This window comes from Hydractinia symbiolongicarpus, chromosome 4 (assembly GCF_029227915.1).
Source record: "Hydractinia symbiolongicarpus strain clone_291-10 chromosome 4, HSymV2.1, whole genome shotgun sequence".
NCBI classification, from domain to species: Eukaryota; Metazoa; Cnidaria; class Hydrozoa; order Anthoathecata; family Hydractiniidae; genus Hydractinia; species Hydractinia symbiolongicarpus.
Genome location: NC_079878.1, coordinates 9,454,127 through 9,474,197, shown reverse-complemented (window position 1 = coordinate 9,474,197; position 20,071 = coordinate 9,454,127). Strand labels below are relative to the sequence as shown.

Here is a 20,071-nt window from a genome sequence, read left to right as displayed (position 1 = left end):
GCAACTTTCCAACAGGTTAGGAGGTTTAACATTTTTAACAATATTTTGGTGTGTCTGTTCAATGATTTTTACGTGTCATTAATTATTCAAATTAGATAACGCGGGTTTAAATGAAGAAGAAAGTATCTGTGATGAAACAGCTTCCGATAGTTTCAATATGATGGATGAAAGTGATGGTAATGAAAATGATGTGGATATCATACCAGACGGTAAGAAATCAGACGACCTCTCTTTGGTGCACCTGATGGCTTAATGAACCTTTTCAACAGGATAGCCAATAATAAAAAGATTATGTTATAGGTATATCCTATTACAATAACGACTTGACGCTACCAATTCTTAAATCTGGAAGCTCTGGGTCATGCGAAACAAAATGAATAGCAGATATGATCATTCGTCAGGACTTTCCTACCGGAAATATTGCTTCTGCAACACCCGTTTATGTTCAACATAATGTTGAATTTGTTGTCGACACAACTAAGCTTGGAGATTGGAGGGATGTGAAAGTCGATCTCATTCCTGACATGAAGAAGAAGGCTACAAAGAAATTTTACTATGTCACTGATATTGATGGTGAATTAAAATCTGCAGATCAGTTCGAGTCGCAAGAGTACAAATTCACGAGATTTGTTTATTCACATGGACAAACTGGTGATTTTCATAAAGTCATCATCACTGTAACCGAAGGAAATGGTGGAATGAACCCGTTGGTGTACATAAAATACTACTTTGATAGCCACGAACATGCAATAGATATGAAAAAAGAAGGAAAAAATAACCGCATAAAAACATTGCACTCAACAAGAAAACAATTGCTAGAAACACGTAGTAATATTTACAAAAAGGGTAAAAATACTTTCCATAAAGTCAGTGATAACATTGGTGGGTTTGAAAATGCACGAACTGTGGCTGAAATACCTAATAACTATAGACAATCATATGATGTCAGTAAAAAAACTGATGGTCTACACAGTAAAAATGAACTAGTTGAGTTGCTGGATTTATGCCAGGGTCAACTTGGCACAAGTAACGCGTTTTTGAGAGATATAAGAACTGCACCGGAGCAAACACTGTTTATGGCCACTGATACTCAGTTAAATGACCTTGAGCGTTTTTGCATTAACAGTGAACCGCCAAGTATTTTAGGTGTGGATGCTACTTTCAATATTTGTGATTATAACGTAACAATCACCACTTACAAGCATCTGTTACTTGTAAAAAGTAACACTGAAGAACATCCAGTTATGATTGGACCTACCATTATACATTCTCACAAAACCTTTGATTCATATTACACACTTCCGAGTAATATCGTCAGATTTAAGCCTAATGCTGTCAATTTGAAATCGTTTGGAACCGATGAAGAAACAAAAATCCATCGAGCATTTACAACAACCTTCCATACATGTCAAAGACAATATAGTCAAACAAGCAAAAAAACTTGGTATGGAAAAAAACGAAATTTTGTGGGATATATTTGGCAAGATCAGTGGTGAAACAAAAATAAAGGGTTTAGTGGACTGTGAAACAGAAGAGGAGTTTGAAGAAATGTATGAAAAGATATCAGAAAAATGGAAAGTTAAACCAAATGGGCCAAAATTCATAGAATATTTTGAAAATTTCAAAAAACATTCAATGAAAGAAAAAATGCTGTCGAGTGTTAGAATCAAGTGTGGCCTTGGTAATCCACCAGAACCATATTCACAAAATGCGAATGAGTCAATCAACTCAATGATAAAACGGAGCAAAGAAAGTGGAAAACTAACGTTGAAACAAACAGTGAAATTGATGCAAGATGAGGTAAAGAAGCAAGAAGAGAAAGTCAAACTTGCTTTAATTGGGAAAGGTGGGCTATTTGATATTTTATTTCTAAAAACTTTATTGCAATCGTAATACTAAGATGAAATTATATGCTTACTCTGATTCAAAGAACTCTTAACTTGTGTTTTTCTCTATATTCGACGAAAATTCGCCAAACATTTTCGTCTGGGACTTAAGTTTAATTATTTTTCCTGTGTCTCCATAGGGGATTGGAAACTGGCAAAGGGATACCAGCAGTTCTTTATAATTGAGAGCAAATTTTACAACATGATCCCGACCCAAAGGAAAGCTGAAATCGATAAGTTCAATACATTCTTGCCCGAAGCTGAAAAACAAGATACACCAAGAAAATCTGATATAATTCAGAAAAAGAAAATTACTTCTTCTCAAACTCAAAATTCAGATGGAAAAGACGTCGAGATTGTGAAAACGTTAAATTGGATTCTAGAGTCTATAGTTGAAGAAAAAATGAAAGATGCCAGATTGTTAGCTGGTAACAATGAAGATGTCATCAAAGGATTTGGCGATACATATTATGTTAAAAATGCTAAAAACGAAAAACAACCATTCACAGTTGGAATAAACAAGAAAAAAAACATTTTAACTTGTTGTGAAATTTGCTATCGGTTTAAAGGTTTTGGAATATGTGCGCATACTGTCTGCATAGTATTTAAGTTGAATGTGGTCGAACCTTTTTTAAAGCAATGCGAAAAAAAGACAACTAATGTCAGAAGCCTAGTAGACTTTTCCAAAGAGAAAAACGCTGGCAAAAAGAAAACGAAGGCAACTCAGAGAAGAAAAGGGCCAGCTAACGTTAAAAAGGTTCCAATCACAAATTTAATCAATCCACAAGCTTCTGCACAAACGAGAACACCATCAACGCAACCTATTCCACCTTCAGCAACAGTTAATAAACCAGCACCACCTGTACCAACAGATAATGGTTATGTCTTGTTCCTACTCAACTACACCCACAAAAATGTATCAACTTGCTATGGTTGTGGAGGAAAATTTCAGTCAAATATTCCATCAGACAATATAGAAAATTTAATCGTGGTTTCGAAAACTAAAAGGAGTTATTTCGACCCTACAACGAAAAAACAAACATTCTCTAATGAATTTAAAAACGTCTATTATCACTTTAATTATTCATGTTTGATCAGACAAAATAATTTTTTTGATGCTAGTTTCATTGTAGTTCCTGGTGATAAAAAACCATTGTTGAGCCAGCAACATATTCGCATATTACGTGCAACAAATATTTCCGTATAATGAAGAAATATATACATATCAAAATGTGTTTTTATTATCGTTCATATTCAAATAAAAAATTAAAAAAAATAATAAAAAAAAATCAGGGTATCAGGTCTCGGGTATCGGTATCAGGGTATTGGGTCTCGGGTATCGGTGTCAGGGTATCGGGTCTCGGGTATCACATACGGTATCGGGTCTCACTTTTCTCATATGCCGAGTTTTCTAGTTTGAGCTCTGTGTCACATGAGTTTCTAGTATGAGCTCTCTGTCACATGAGTTTTATAGTATGAGCTGTCCTTGTTTCATTTTTTCTTCGTTATACGAAGTTGTATTTTGAACGGTATTTTGTCACGTCCTACAAGACAATCTTCTCTTGCAGTAAAAATACTTTTACAGTAAAACACATGCAACACCTTTGTTTTAAAAGAATCAAAACAAATATCGTAATAGTCTACAATCCTAGACAAAAATATCGAAGCAAAAGCAATTTTGTCGTCATTTTTTTAAATATGGACAAAAGTGTCTAACAGTCAATGCTCTGCTATTTTTTCACACACGCAGGGCAGGCAGTGTTTTAAATTGCCACTCATATTCTTTAGCGCGCCTGCGCTCAATTTTTGAGCTCTTCGTAAAAATAAGTTTCTTCTAAACGGGTTCCTTATATAAATTGTTGATAGCGCACAATGTGCGTGACAAAGAAAAGCCAATAAACACTCACAGAAGTATGCTATCCTTTTACAGCGGCATCGCTCCATTTTTTTTTCCTGAGAATAAAATTGTTCTATTTTTATTTGGGGTAAAAAAATTAACAATTACTGGCTTGGTACATCATCAACCTCGATCCCAGGGCCTGTAGTGTTTTTTGATATGAGGATAAAACGCGACATCATCGGAGTAACTTATAAATTCCAAGACAAAAACAAATGTACAATAAAAATGTTTTGACAAATATTAAAAATACAAATAAATACAAATTTCAGCTTAATCTTTATTATCAGAAATAACTTTTGCTTTTTCCCATTCTGTACGAAGATCAGAAGCCACTTCTGTAAATATGCGGTCCCACTCCCAAACTTTATCGTCCTAAAAGAAGAATTCCACAGCTTGGTTTTGAATACACATAAACTTACCACCTCTATGGGCAATTACTGAATGGCTGGTGATGGTTAGAATAGTGTAGAGGATTTTGTCCTATAACATTTTTTTCTAATTTATGTACTGAAATTCTTTCTGAAATTCTAGTAAGAGGTAAACCTGAGATGTTAAGCTTAAAATTAATTTCGCTTAAAGTTTTGATTGATACACGTTTTTTATAAGAAACATGATCTTTGGGTTCAGCCTGGATATTTCTTAACTTTATAGGAGATTTTCTGACAATTTTCAGCCAGACCACTGTTTTATACCCATATTTAGTTCAACAAAATAAATCCCTGTCCATCTGTCAACCTAACTGTGCAATTTTATCAAAATTTTGTGAGTTAGAAGTAGAGAGTACATATAATCTCAGCCTCAAATTAAGAAAATCGTGTTTCTCATAAAACAGAAATTCTGCGAAGATGATTTTTCTTAAGTTTCTCTGTATATCAGTAGTATACCACGTGTATATCATTAGTATATCAGGTGTATATCCGTAGTATATCACGTGTTAAAAAACATTACCTACTGTCACAAAGAGATAGAACAGGGGCAGATGATTGCATCTGGTTTGAAATTTGAGTATCAGGGTTGACTAATAAGTTGTAAAAGTGTACACAGTGACCAAATTTTAAATGGACTCAGGCTTTAACCACATTATGTTTCCCATCTATAGCGTTTTAATCGAAATCAACCTAAGCTTGTTAGATAAGATGGTCTTTCGACATCTCGTGACTGGTTAGAATTTAAAGATTAGCGCATCACACCACAACATCATTTTTCAAGAACAACAACAACAACAACAAAAACAAAAAACAACAAAAACAACAACAAAAATCAAATCAGACATTAGACATAGTGTGAGCCAACCACCTTGGATTAAAATAAACAATATCAACATAAACAATAAAAGTCTTTACCTCGATTACTTCTGCTTCAGGGGAAAGTACACTTCCCAAAAGTTTTAAATCGATATCTCCGTCCTGTGGTGAAAAAATGAGACAAAGAAATAAGTCTTAGTAACTTTATCAATACTCGCAATAATTGGAGTACTGAGTATCGCAAGTGATGGGGACTTTTTATAAAATCACCAATAGATTCAGGACTAGTTTGTTTATAGTAGTTTAAATGCTTTGTTATGGTTGGTACACCCTCGCTGAGATTTAACAACACCGTTAAACACACCTAACAGTGCCGTAGGAACCGGGGGTTGGGATGAAAGGCTTAGACTTCCATTAGTTTTTTTGTTTTTTTTAAAAAATGATGTTCTTTAAAAAAACTTTTCAAAATCTCAAAACCATGGTTTGCACTTGCGAAGATACTAAAAACAATTGCTTTCTATCAAACTGCATAAAAGGCCAACAAAATGTCTGACTTTCCGATTTCCAGGATTTTACTTATCTCGTTTCGCATTTATCCAAAAGGTTAATTTGCAAAATTAAAATTCCGAAAATGGTAAAATCGAGAAATTAAAACACTTCAATAGACCTTTTCCGAATTTCCTAATTATGCTAAACTTAATTAAAGAGGTCGATACTAAAAATAATTCCCATCCCTAAGTTCCTTATAAAAAAGTAGAACAAATTACCTAATTTCGTAAATATCTCTGTTCCTTAAGTGCCTCAACTGCCAGCTAAAAGTTACGGTCAAACCATTCATATAGCCGAGCTTTCTAAGAATAGCCTTGTTTCAAAATAATTATTTTTTTTTAAATTAAAATAAAATCCAACCAGAATATTATATTGCTCTAAACCTACAGTTTTGTCATGATAATTTGATATCTGAATATCCTTTTTTAAAGAGCATAGAACCTATATGAAATTTTGGACGACGTCATAATTATTATAATTTATGAAGTTCGGGAAAGGTGTATTGATATTTTTTCGGCTTTTGCGAAATTGAAAGTTAAATATTTCAGGTAAAGGGTTGATTTTTCTCTTCTTTAAACATATTTAAAGTTTATTGATATAGTGAGACAAAACTTCATTTGCACACAAGCTTTACATAGCAAACTTACACACATACTCGCTTGTTCATGAAAAAAGAAAATTACGACGCATTACTTCAAACACGTTTAATTATGCATGTAAATTTACTATCCTGATTGGTTCAGATGTAATTATTTCCGCAAAATAGACAAAGAAAGTCCAGCTAAGAAGCTCACCAGTGTCAACAAGCCTGCGTGTTTTTCAAAATCGTGATCTAGTTCTTTATACGTCGCCACTCTTGTGACTTGAACACTAAACAACAAAAATATATTACTTATTTTTAAAGTTAATCCAACTGTAGGGAGGGGGACTATTGAGGAGGGAGGGACTATTGAGGAGGGGAGGGAGTAGAAGGCTGGTTGAATTGGTGGTGGTTGAATTCTTTTAACCAGTAGTTGGGGAGGGTGTTAGTACATTAAGGTTGGTGGATTTTCATTCTGATTCATTCTCAATAGAGTGAAGTCAGCAATAGCTGAATGAGGGGAGAGGGGGCTGTATCTTTTATTTATTTGGAAGCGAATTTTCTGAACTTTTTTGAACACAACGCAATTGATTTATTCTGACTGCCTTGTCATAAGACTGTTTTTTGTATAACATGACGATGCTTTTAAAGACTTTCACCGCAAAAAGATTTCATTCTATGTAATTCTACGTGATAAGAGAGGGTTCTTACAAAAGATAGCAGGTGGAGTTTCTGGGTTTTCTGTTTCTATAAATCACAAGGTATTTTCCTTAGTTACCTTGCGTAAATAATGTTAGCAATGTTGAAAATTTGACTCGCATTAAAAGAACAACAAACAGTAGTCGATGAGCCAATGCGGCTGGTATTAGTGTTTATTGTAAACCGTTTACATATGGTTTGCCAACATATTCACAGCTTATATCCATAGGTTGTTGCCGAAAATGAGGTTTGTCTCTTTTAATAAATCAAAATATGTGTAGTCGGTTTGGAACAAATTAACAATTAGGGTGGACGGGAGGGTAATTTTTATTACGCGAGTGGTTAAAAATTGTTGTTTAAGTTGCAAAAGTCTTGATTTCAGTCCTGTTTGTTTTTATTATAACCGATAAGAAAAAAGTTGGGTATTAAAAAAAAAGAAGCGATATTTTAAAGTTCGTTTGCTCAACTAGTCAATATGCAAACCTTGGCGGAGCAGCCACTTGTAAAGCCATATCATCATCCTGAACTTCTTCTAGATCTGGAATGACAGGTATGTCATCAACATCATTATCTAACAACACTGTCGCGTCATGCTTCAGTCGTTCGCTGTGAAAAAAATATAAAGAAGTTAATTTGAGGACTGTCACAATTTTTTGACTGCTACATTGAATATAGTTCCCTCGTGTGTAGATTCCATAAAAAAAACCTCGAATTTGCTACAATATCTTTTTTATTTGATCCATTTTTTTTATTTGTGTAAAACAAACTATAGACTGCCCTTTTAAAAGTAAAAAAAAAAACGAATGTAAAAATTACTGCAAGAAATTCAAAAAATGCCAACCAATCAGATTTTTTCTCTTTAGCAAGACAATATTCCTTCGTGTCGAGATTTCACCAAATAATCTTTAATTTTTCTATCTTGCCTCCTTCAATAACCATCATAATAATGATCTTGGCATGAAAATTATTCCTAGAAATTTAAAAAAAATGACTTACTCATCATCGTTATCACTTCTTCCTCCTTTGCTAAAAAATAAGATCACATACATGAATATTACTGAAGTAAATATCAACAGCGCAGTAAAAAGTGTTTTGATAATTGACAGCTAAGGAAAATTGTGTTTTACTGATATTTCTGATGGCCTTAACCTAACAAAACATTCATTGTAGTTTTTATTTAGTGATGATCAGTCAATAAACAGTTATGATCTTATAAGGGGCGACATTAATTTGGGTGTGGGAGGTGATAAATGGCAAGTTCTCTATTGCTGGTAGAAACAAAGAAATTAGAACATACTTTTATGATTGGTACTGCTTTTATGGGTGTGTTTGAAGGTGGAGGAGAGGGAAGGTGTGTGTTCAAAGGTGGGGGAGGGGGAGGGTGTGTGTTCAAAGGTAGAGGAGGCTGCCAATGGTGCCAACATCTAAGTTAAGAATTCTGAAGTTACATGTTTGTGCATTTTCAATTTTGATGTGCACACTATATTATATAAAACTAGTTTTATTAGTTTTGAATTTATGAAACACTTCGAGTAAGAATTTATCAACTTCCTTTAGATTTTACGTCAGGTTTTAAGCACAAGATTTAACTATATTTTTATGGTAAATTTAACTGCCTTTTATGTACTGCAATAAAATTTAATTTTGCAAAAATTAAAAATAAAATCATACCACAAATTTTCTTTTTGCAAAATGTACTAATGTAAAAGTAGTTTTTTCAAACACCAAATGTGAAGGCATTTTCTTACATATATACTTTATTATTTAACGGATGCATAAAGCAAATAGCGTATTAATGCAGAAAGTTTTAGTCTGAAAGTTTTTCCCAATACGATTGTGCATTATTGCGAGTGCTTCACAAAACCATATTTTTTAGGTTAAAATTTATATGATTACAACTAGTTACGTTACTAAAAGTTTTAAAATTTAAATTTATATTATTTACCCATCGTCATCATCTTCATCAAACTCTCTAAACATTAAATATTATTTTTAATAAGTCAAAAATTTAAATAACGTTTAAATGGTCCACCTTCTGATTGTACCTTTAAACAGGTACAATCAGAAAGTGAAAAGACAGATAATGGATGCCCATGAATGCAGCTCGAATGTAAAGCATGTGTACTTTATGTTACATCCAGTTGACTAAAATCCTTAAACAAAATATAATTAAACTGGCTTGGGATTGAATCTTTTCAGGCTTAGCATGATTTGTAAAAAACTTCTTAATAGGGTTTTAAAGCCTACTTTTACAAGGAATTTCTACAAAAAAACTTACTTTGGTCTTTTAGGAAGAGGAATTATTGTCATTCCTGTTATACACTGCTATTAAAATATAGAAGATGAAAAGGTCATAGTTACAGAACCAAAACCTTTGTGATTAATACATCATAGGCTGTGTCTGTAATATACTCTGTCTTACATTTTTCACCTTCATATGGATGGATATCATATGGACTTTAATTATAAATTGAACAGAAAAGATTACGATTTGGAAAATCTTTGAGCCTTTTGCTTGTTAAATTGGTGGGTTTTTTTTGTCTGATATATTTTAAAATGTTATAAAAATAAGAAAGAAATTCTTAAGTATTGAAATAGATAGATCTTCACAATGTAGCTAATAACTTTGACAAGAAATTTTATTTTCATGCATATTTGTGTAAATTAGAGACACAAAAATGTACATTACATATTGAAAAACACCAAAAGGCGTCTAATATCCCTTAAAAAAAAAGGTTTGCTGCCCTATACATTAATAGTATTCATATAGAAATTGTATACCTATCACAGTTTAACTGTTTTAAATCTCAAATTTCTCATAATTATATATGTTCTTCTATAAAAATCCCAAATGGAAAAACTGTTTTCATTATAACAGATAGATTTTTAGACATCATTTAATTAGGAACACGGTGAAGCCTTGCATGTTTCCTGATAAAAAAGAGTGCATTTTGAAATGCAAAACATACCCTTTCTTTTTACTTGCATCTTCTGCCCAACCTCCTTGTCTTCTTGCAGGACGTGGTGACTAAAACAGTATTTTAATGAAATTTATTGACAGTCACACTATGGGTTAAAAAAATCTAATAGTAACCTTTTTTCCTTTCCACTCAAAATAAAAATGTTTTTGAAATACATACAGTTCCTTGGACGCTAGTATTTGAATCACTTCCACCAGATCTTTGGCTTCCTGCTTGAAAAGGATTTCCTGCTCTCCTGCCTTGCTTAATTTCCTATGTTAACAAAGAAAGCTATAATATTAAACTAATCATTTTTTTAAAAAAATCAAAAGATTATAGAAGATTTAAAATATACAGACCCTTTTTGGTGACAATTCATCCATTTTTTTATTAGCACTCCAGATGCATTCGTTTTTACATTCTTATCTAAAGCAAACTATTTTTTTTCAAACTCTTACAAAAAAGCCTTTAGCCCAATCTTTATTTTTTTCTTATGATGGGCATCACTGCATTTACATATAGTCCACACATGTCTTTTAAAAAAAGCTTTATTCAGGACAGAATTAACATTCATTCTTACAAAAGCATGAATACTGTATGTTACTAACCAACTGACTAACAAAAAAGTGAAAACAACAAATTTTTTTTTACAGGACCAGAATGGTGCACTTTTTCTTTATTGCCTAAATGTTGATCTACCATAATCATGTTTTTCCATGACATACTATAAATTATATCATAGGGGTAGCTAATAACTAGAATTAAATCTATAAATAGAACAGAAAAATTTTTTAAGGGATCATTATTTAACAATTATTTTCTTTGACACATATTTGTCAAAAGTGTTGATCTGCTTCTGCAAAGTAGTTAACAAATGAGAAGGAACCAATTTAATTTGTAAAATTAAATTGTTTAACCTCATAGCAGACTAGTCAACATGTTTAAGCCACCTTTAAAAACATTTTTGGTTAGTATCACGTGATTGACCCACTTTGAAAAGCAAAATTTGAAAAATTTAATTAAACTAAAACAATAGTAGACTTTCACATCAGCATCTACACACAGTATAAATCAAAGTGGATTAATTACTTTGTGCACTTTTCACATAAGGCAAAAGATCACTTTAATCACAAATAATACGATGTACTTAGGGCTGCACAGCAACAGTTTGGCAACTCAAAATATGAAAAAATAGAACAATACAATTAATAACGCACATGAAACTACTTTCCCTTTATTGACTCTAATTTTATTATACACAAAATGCTCAGATAAGAATGAATGATAAAGTCATATACATAAGAAAAAAATCCTCTGTAATTTGTGTCAGCATTCAGCACTGTCGACGTAATTGCCGACGTAAACTACAAAGATAGCATAGTTCGTCGGCAAAAAAATTGCCAACGTAATATTGTTGCGAAATTTTTCAAAAAAACAACAATTGTGGTATTGTTTGAGCTACTACCACTCATTGCGACTGAAGAAAAACTACATTGGATTTTCAGTATTATTCAGTATTATCACTAACTAAAATCATTCAAGCTACAGAAATACCGTGGTGCCAATCGATTCGCATTAATAATTGACAAAGAATGTATATCGTATTAAAAGAAATCCAGAAGTTCTCTCTTCCACACAACATAGCAGGCAATAAGTCAGCCCTACCTTCAGTTTTGCGAGGAGAGACATTCTGCAAAGACTCTAACATTTGAGTCTCCTGTACAGTTTTGCTTCATGTTGAACTGTGCCTGTGACAAGCATTTTCGAACATGTCACCGTCAACTTCTGCGATATGCAACATAATGTGCCCCAACCTAATGAGTTTAACTCGAAACATAAAAAGCTAGTTGGCAGTGAAATATTAACTTAGCAAAGTTCACCATAGGGAAGGTATGTCAATGAGACTTGTACTCCATTTCTATTTGTCATTATCAATACATCTAATTTATGAGAAATCTAGCCCCAATACAAGGTGAATGGTGTGAGTTTTTTCCAGTTGAAAAATTTCACTACCAAAAAATATTGCAGACGCAAATAAGTTAAATGTGTTTAACGTCAGCAGTTTTATTGACAACGTAAAAAATTCTAATTATAAGGGCTGTACATCATAATAATTATTATCATGTCTATTCCAAGAAAACTTACATAACGATAGATTACTTTAGGATTAACATTAAAAAGCCCAATTTAAAAGAATTATAAATAGGGACATGTCTTTCTTTCTTTTTTTCTTTAAATTATTTATTTATTCTTAAATATTTACGCTGTAAGAATAACTACTGTGGTCTCTTTAGTTTATGAATCAGTAAATTTATATAAATATGCATTTTTCAACTACACAAATCTCTACTTATACACATAAAAATAAACTTACATGTGCTTTACTTACAGGATTCTCAACACAAATCAGAGTTGGAGACTCATGTCAGATTGCAAGTCCTGGATATCTATTTATCGTTTTGAAGACATTTGTTTACAGGGTTTTCTGAATCCTTTTATACATTTATAGGGGTTGTATGTATAAGTGTTCTAACCTACAAGGATCAACTGCACATATATACATTGGAGACACATTGCCAATTTGTTAATCCAAGTTGGTCAAGAATGGTAGTCTAAGTTGTAAAAAGAGAGAAAGGAAAAATTAAGTTGTTCAGCATGAGATACTTTAAAAGAATAAACTTTGATGAAAAAAAATTTCCAGGACTTTTTTAACTTTTCCAGCAGTGTTTTCCAGTAGTGTATTTTATTTTCAGTAATTTTTTAGGAGTAGTGGCCACCCTATTTTTAGGCTCATAGATTAAAGAATTTTCTTTTTGCTGTAGAGTTAAACCTAAACTTGATAAAATCTTTAGATTAAATGATACTGGTTATAGAAGGCATGTCACAGAATAACAAGTGTGTATACCCTATTTCACAGTTACGTTGTTTTTCATTTTTTGTATTATAATAAGGAAGTTAACAAAGTTTTGGCCTTGGACAATATGAAAATTTCTCATTTTCTTAAGAAATAATAATAATAAAAAATTAGTCACATTGCATGAAAATTTAGCATATTGGCAGTGAACTTACCTAAAACATATATATGTAAAGGAATTGTAGCCAATAATTTTCATTTTATTTCCATTTTCCTCAAATCTCAATAAAAGTATTTTTTCTGTGCAGTTGATTTGAGTGGTCATTTCTTTTGAAATATTAAATGTTTGGCTACTAATAGAGGTATATGCACTTAGTGTATAATTTTAAGCATGTTAACCTGGATCCGAAGAATAGCTATTATAGCTAGCTAGCTAGCTAGCTAACTAACACCTCTGGCTATACAGTAGAGATCCCCTTTAGTCCACATTTGTTTGGGGTTTTTCACATCCTCTAGCCTTGTTTCTGGTATCATAAGTAGAAATACAATAAAATGAAATATAGAAAGGGATACTTAAAAGTCATAAGAAATTAAAAATCTTTGTTTTCCACAACCAAACCAACACAACTTTATCCACTTTTGTTGTTGTTGTTATGTTTGACTCGTTTAACCCTGAATTGTGCGAACGAGACAAAAAAAACTGCCAGTCCTTGTCTCCAGGGTCTCTTGACCGCTGGGCCGTTATTACAGAACGCGGCAAACAATTTTAACCGATAAAAATGACCAAAAAAGCAAAATGTCATGGGACAAGGTTGGTCCTTCCCCGTCCGCACTTTACAGGCACGTATAGAAAGAGGGTTCATAATTTTTAATGCAGCCCAGTCGAACCTGCGCTCTGAAGGTGTCATGACGTAAAAATTGCTGCTATAGAAGATCTCGAAGTGATGCACAAATTCGACACGCCGTTTCTACTGTTGAGAGGTTTATGGACGAAACTTATCTCACTAGGCTTTTCCTGTGAAAGTTGTTGCGTGCATTGACTTCATTTTGCGCGTCAGTGAGTCAATCCACCTGTTATTTTTCTTTATAAAAATTTGGCCTGCCCGATATCTATTTTTTGGAGCTTGTTCCCCAACCTCGTTACCAGGAGTTCCCGTCAATCACATCGCGTGGCAATGCGGTCATGGAGTTCGCTTGTGATACCGGTGTATGCGTAATTCAGAGCACAGGACCCACATTGATAAAAGTGTTTTCAATACTGAAGTGGCTACATCCTGTATAAATATTCAGAATAGTAATAATTAGGCGAGGACAAGGATAAATACTGAAGTGTATGTTCTTGAAGAACAACACTTTTGGATGAACAAAACAGTTAGGTTGGAATATTTGCTTCCAGTACTAAATTACTAAAGATAATATCTCCGTAACTCGAACCTCTATTACTCGAACGTCTCCTTAACTCGAACGAATTCGTTGGCACCGTGAAAATTTCCTAATAAACTCTTATAAAAAAACCTCTACTACTCGAACCTCCATAACTCGAATGTTCCCTTAAGTCGAACAGATTATTTTGTTCTTAAAGTTTTTTGACTCCATAATTCGAATTTTGTGGCATTTTGAAAAAAATTGATAAGTTTTCCTGATCATTTAACTCTTTATCATTTTCATATTTTAATGTTTACGTGTGTTGTGGGCCTTATATTGTTCGAATGCATGATTCAAATGTTTTGTTTGTGTTTCGAACGACAACGCTTTCTCAACCAATTTTCAAAAACAGAATTTCATAGCAATCTGACAATGGCGTCTGTGTGGCAGCGTCAAAAAGAAGTAGAGCCGATAACAAGTCTTGTAAAATAAAATACAGTGTCCTCAAAGAGCTTGAAAAAGGAACTGCTCCAAAGGATGTTGCAAAAGCTTTCAATATTCCTTCAAGCACATTGTCGACGTGGAAAAAAAATAAGGAAAAAATCTTTAAACAGTTTAACAAAGGGTTAATCTCTAAGAGATCAAAACCTGAAAAATTTGAAGATGTAAACAAGGCTGTTCATAAGTGGCTACTTGTGATGAGAAGCGAAAATATTCCAATAAGTGGAGTGATTCTGAAGGAGAAAGCTCTTGAGTTCGCAGAAGAACTGGGTGTTGAGTCGTTTCAAGCTTCACAAGGGTGGTTAGCTTAGCTAAATGGAAAACCAGGTTGGGTAAACATACTTTCATATTTAAATTTATATAAATCTTATAAATATTACAATAGCTTTGGTAGTTGTCTTTGCAAAACATCAATAGATTTTTTTTCTGAGATGAAGGATAACTTGCATGGAACTTTCATCCCCAAACCATCACCAGCATTTAATGACTTTCCAGTAATTGTTATTTTGCAAACATTGAAGCTGTCATTCTTGAGAAAATAAAAAATGACTTTTGTAAAACGGCCGTACTTCCCGAGGGGTAGATGACCTATGACTTCTGCATCATTTTTCTTGACTGCAACTGCATATTTATCCATTTTATTTGTCGGTTCCATAAAACCATAAAATTCGTCTCCGGTAGAGCGTGTCCAGTTACTTTTATAAACATGATAACCCATTACAAAAGCGTTGATTTCGTAAGTAAGAGCCTAATGATGGGAAGTTCCTTGCAGCAAATAATGTCTTTTAATTTTTTGACTTGTTTGACTTCCATGGCATCCATACTTTTTTTAAAATTTTGTTCCGAAAACAAAGTAAACAAATTTAGAAAAGTCGAATCTTTTATATTCGAATCAAGCAAAGATTAAAGCTCTAATCACACTTGACAGAACAACGGAGATACACATTTTTCTTATCTTATATTTTCAGGTATGGCGTATCCTTCAAAACCATCGCCGGCGAATCAAGATCTGTCACTGAGGAGATGACAGCACCATGGTCAGAGACAACCTTACCAACCATTTTGTCCCGCTATCCTTTGGAAAATATTTTCAATGCCGACGAATTCGGGCTCTTCTTTCAATGCCTTCCAAATAAATCTCTGCACATGGAAGGTGAAAAGTGCTCTGGAGGAAAGCATAGTAAAGTCAGACATACTGGGTTAGCTGCTGGCAATGCCTTAGAAGAGCTTTAAACGTCTCTAAACGAAAAATTGCTCTGATTGTTGACAATTGCACCGCTCATCCTCATGTCGAAAAGCTGGAATGGGTAGAATTAATCTTCCTTCCTCCGAATACAACGTCGCATACTCAACCTATGGACCAAGAAATCATTCGTGCACTGAAAGCGAAGTATCGATCGTTAGCAGTCCGCAAGTTGATAAAAGCATTGGATGAAAAAGTCTCTATCCCGAAGTTCTCGATTCTTGTTGCTATGTTCATGCTTAGAAAAGCGTGGGACGATATTGACAACCAAACCTTTACCAACTGTTTTCGGAAATCAGGAATTTCCCAGAAGGATGCTGAAAATGTCATCAACAATGATGACGATCCATTCAAAGACCTTGCCAGTAGCGAGGTAGAAGAGGACCCAATCCCAACCCTCGATGCTGATCTCTCGTACATAAAACGAAGGTTTCCTGACCATATTGATTCTACCATATCAGTTGAGGATTTCATTGATCTCGATATCGGGGTGAGCACATCCCATACAAGTCTAAAAACTGCTGACATCATTGCTGATATCACTGGAACTCAAAATGAGGAAGATGAAGAGGATGAAGAAGATGACGATGACAAGGATGAGGATAATCTTTCAAGACCAACGGCCGAACAAGTGCGTTCAGCAATCACCGTCCTTGAGGACCTAAGCGTTTTCTTGAAATTTGGGGAAGAAATGTTGGCTTCCCTAAAGGACTTGAATAAAAACATCAAACGAGATTATGATGATACTTGTATAAACAATCAATTATAACTGATTTTTTTCAAAAAATTTGAGCAAAAAGCAACTAAAACGCTCTGTTTTTGTATTTCACCAACCCAGAACCCCCAATAAATAAGACTACGTACTTAATATACTGTTTTTGTTCATCTGGTAGGCAAATAAGGGAAAAATTTGGAAAAAACTTGAAAACCTCTACTACTCAAACGTCTCCTTAGCCGTACGAGTTATGGAGACTCTACTGTAACAAAATATAATAATCTGGCATCGCTACTGTATCTCGTTCTTTAAACTTAACTCGGTCGATAATATGGAATGACGTGTTGAAATTAGCAGATGATTTTGGCTTTATGCAGCAAGAAATATTTCGCAAAAGAGACATTTGTTACTCCAATGTGCTTTAAAACAAGGCGTATATTCGTTACGAGAAAAATAAAAATTGGGTTTGTGAAACTTGATTGATAAAACGTTTTGCAGCAATGACTTTGGTCATGTCAACATTTGTATAGGAACGAGTTGCAGTATTATAGTTTTATATTGTTTGTCCAGTTTCTCTAAGCGAAAATGTACTTTACCATTCCCTCCTCGTCTACATATTCCGGAGTAACATATGACGTCATTTTGAATAAGTCATGATATCTGACGTCAATTTAGTTTTCGATGACGTTAAATTGCATCGACGGATTGACAATTCTTTGGTTTCAATCAAACCTTGCTACAGAAAAGACGTATCTAAGTAGAAAATACTAAACTAGTTTAATCTGTGGTGTTTGAAAGAAGTAGCTGAAATGGAAGTTAATATTGCTGAAGCGATGTTTAAAAAGCGTTCTTATGAACATAAATACCGGTTGCCGATCGTATACAGCGTACAGATGTCTTTTAACAGCAACGACGATGACCGTGGTGATGCTGAAGATGATACTGCTTCTGTGATCAGCTTCGGCAGGATTGATGTACCTTTGTGTGATAACAGTACGAATGATTTAGTTGATGAACTGTTTCCAGCACGAAGACATGATGAAGACGATTCTGTAAGCGTTTGGAGCAGTCAGTTTGGAAGTGTGGAAAGCTTAGTTGACGACGAAAAGTTTATAAATGCTGTAATGAGCATGTATGATGAAAAGAAAGCAAAATTGAATTCTGATAATCAAGGTACGTGAAAAGAAACAAGCATCTGATGTTTACTTTTTTTATCTTTACCTCTTTTTTAACATCACTCTTTTAATCAACAAATAATCAGCTTCTCAAAAAGTAGGGCAAAACAGTTTATGTTGGGCACCCAATTAATCCTCTTCGTAAAATATGATTCCTCAGAAGTTATGGCGGTTTAACTGTGGCGCTTTTTTGACTGATTTTACCCGGATATTTGCAGAACCCGTTCCTTAAGAGTTAAAATCGTTAGCATAACCACAATTTTTAGCCTCTTTGTTTTCTTTGACGCTAAAACGCTGGTTATTGAAAAGCGAACAGAAGTATAAATTTTAGTTCAAAGTCAATTTTATTTTAAACATTTATTAATTTATTGTTTAGATATCTACGATTCACTTCAGCAGTTACACGATTCTCTTGAATCAATCTCTTTTGATTTTGAACCAGTACCATTTTTCAAGAAGGTTCGATTCCGCGAACCATTAGTTGACGTACACGTGTTCCAATGTGACGGAGGTAATGTTAACATCTCTGCGGTGAGAAGTGAAAGTGAAGCCTCTACGATGAACTTTGCAGTTGAACTGCGCATAAAGAAACGTCCTAATGCCTTTCAAAAATTTTTTAGATGGTGTCGAAAAAAAATTAAAAGCATCTAAGCTTTACGTTGTTCTGTCTGAAGTCCGTCCTTTCGAAGACAATTTTTTTAATCTAATTTTTCAGAGCCCCTTAATAGCCCAGTCTGGATAGGGTTAATACGATTCACCCTTTTAAGTAATGTACAGCTAAGAAGGTTTAGTATGATTTTACTACTGTCCAAGGTTAGTCCGTGGGATTGGAGGTTAGAGTTACCTTAAATCGTCAAATGAACGCCCAGGCGTTTATTTACCTTTCCTAGTACTGAATGGGGGTGTTTATCAGTGAAAGGCGTAGAAAAAGACGTTTAAAAATAAAAAATTTTATTGAATTTCCGCGCCTAAAGCCGTAGGAAATTCTTTAAAACCGTCGTTTTTTTTCTTTTGGAGCATTTTTTGAGAAAAAATCGACCCTGGGATTTCACGTTCCTCTGATTTTTGTTACCTAAATGTCATTTTAGGCCAAAATTGGTCCAAAAATTAAAACTACTTTATTTTTGACAAAATTTGGCACAGTTAACAAAAAAGTATGCTGAACATGATGGTGACATCAGAATTTTGGTTTTTTGCCACCTCAAATGTCATTTTAGGCCAAAATTGGTCTAAAAATTAAAACTACTTTATTTTCGACAAAATTTTGCACAGATCACAAAAAAAGTATGCTGAACATGATGGTGACATTAAAAATTTGATTTTTTGACACCTTAAATATCATTTTAGGCTAAAATTGGTCCAAAAATTAAAACTACTTCATTTTCAACAAAAATTGGCAAAGTTAACAAGAAAAGTATGCTGAACATAATGGTGACATCAAAATATTGATTTTTGTCACCTAAATGCCAATTTAGGCCAAAATTGGTCCAAAAATTAAAACCACTTCATTTTCGGCCAAATTTGGCACAGTTAACAAATAAAGTATGCTAAAAATGATGACGATACAAAAGTTTGATTTTTTGTCACCTAAATGTTATTTTAAGCCAAAATTTAAAACTACTTTATTTTCGACAAAAATTGGCACAGTTAATAAAAAAAGTATGCTGAACATGATGGTGGCATCAATATTTTGATTTTTTGTCAACTAAATGCCGTTTAAGACCATGGGCGTTTCAATCGCAAGACTTTCAACCATGAATGATAGGCTGTATTTTTTGTTAGCAATTTATTTTAAAATGTGAGTTTATTATGACACGTTTCTTTTTGTTTGCGTTTGTTGTAAGATATAATGTCACTTGTGTGCTTTATCTTCAGAGCTTCATGCACCAAACCTCTTCGAATGTTTGGCACGATAACACAACGAATTAGCAGGTTGTCATCAAATATTTTGGAAGCAAGCGGAAATTCTTAGAGCCCCCAGGGCTTCTTGTTTTTATCTTTAAACCAATCTCGGGTATTAAAAAAGCAAAAAATTGCCCTGGGAACGAGATTATGAAATCACTTTCCAACCTCGTTCCCCGGGCTCTTTGTCTCTCATCTGACTTGATGGTATCATTACTTTGGAGTCGCCGCTAATTTTAATTTTTGATTTTTGTACTTCCACCCTTCGCGTTTATTTCAGCAGCTCTTTATTAATTTCTTGTGATAAGCAAATTATTAAAACAATTAGAAACATCTAGCCAATAAATATGTAAGTCGAAAACAGAATACCACGAAAACGGAAAAATACAATGTAGTCTGATGTCTCACGAAGGAAATTAAGAACGATCTTGCAGTGACGTGCTATTTAACTGAAAACCACAATGATCAGGGCTTTTTTCGAAATATCCTTGTTTTCTA

The 20,071-nt window shown here is 33.6% G+C and overlaps 3 protein-coding genes across 4 annotated transcripts; 2 read left to right on the top strand and 1 right to left on the bottom strand.

Moving 5' to 3' along the window:
- The first annotated feature begins 1,207 nt into the window (after positions 1-1,207).
- Positions 1,208-3,093, top strand: LOC130641132 (uncharacterized). The gene is made up of 2 exons (XM_057447802.1): positions 1,208-1,846; positions 2,027-3,093. Exons 1-2 carry the CDS (start codon positions 1,360-1,362, stop codon positions 3,091-3,093), a joined length of 1,554 nt encoding a protein of 517 aa, XP_057303785.1. The 5' UTR covers positions 1,208-1,359.
- An 871-nt stretch (positions 3,094-3,964) lies between these two features.
- LOC130641133 (intraflagellar transport protein 43 homolog) lies at positions 3,965-10,244 on the bottom strand. 2 transcript variants are annotated; one of them, XM_057447803.1, is made up of 9 exons: positions 10,178-10,244; positions 9,999-10,091; positions 9,828-9,886; positions 8,804-8,830; positions 7,855-7,884; positions 7,342-7,464; positions 6,374-6,449; positions 5,130-5,192; positions 3,965-4,158 (listed from the first exon to the last, which is right to left on the bottom strand). In XM_057447803.1, the coding sequence occupies exons 1-9, from the start codon at positions 10,199-10,201 to the stop codon at positions 4,057-4,059; spliced, it is 597 nt and encodes a 198-aa protein (XP_057303786.1). In that variant the 5' UTR covers positions 10,202-10,244; the 3' UTR covers positions 3,965-4,056. The 2 variants fall into 2 exon arrangements, with proteins under 2 accessions (XP_057303786.1, XP_057303787.1); XM_057447804.1 differs by lacking the exon at positions 8,804-8,830.
- Positions 10,245-15,893: 5,649 nt separating this feature from the next.
- On the top strand, positions 15,894-16,550 carry LOC130642216 (uncharacterized). Its single transcript, XM_057449302.1, has one exon. The coding sequence runs from the start codon at positions 15,894-15,896 to the stop codon at positions 16,548-16,550; it is 657 nt and encodes a 218-aa protein (XP_057305285.1).
- Positions 16,551-20,071: the final 3,521 nt, after the last annotated feature.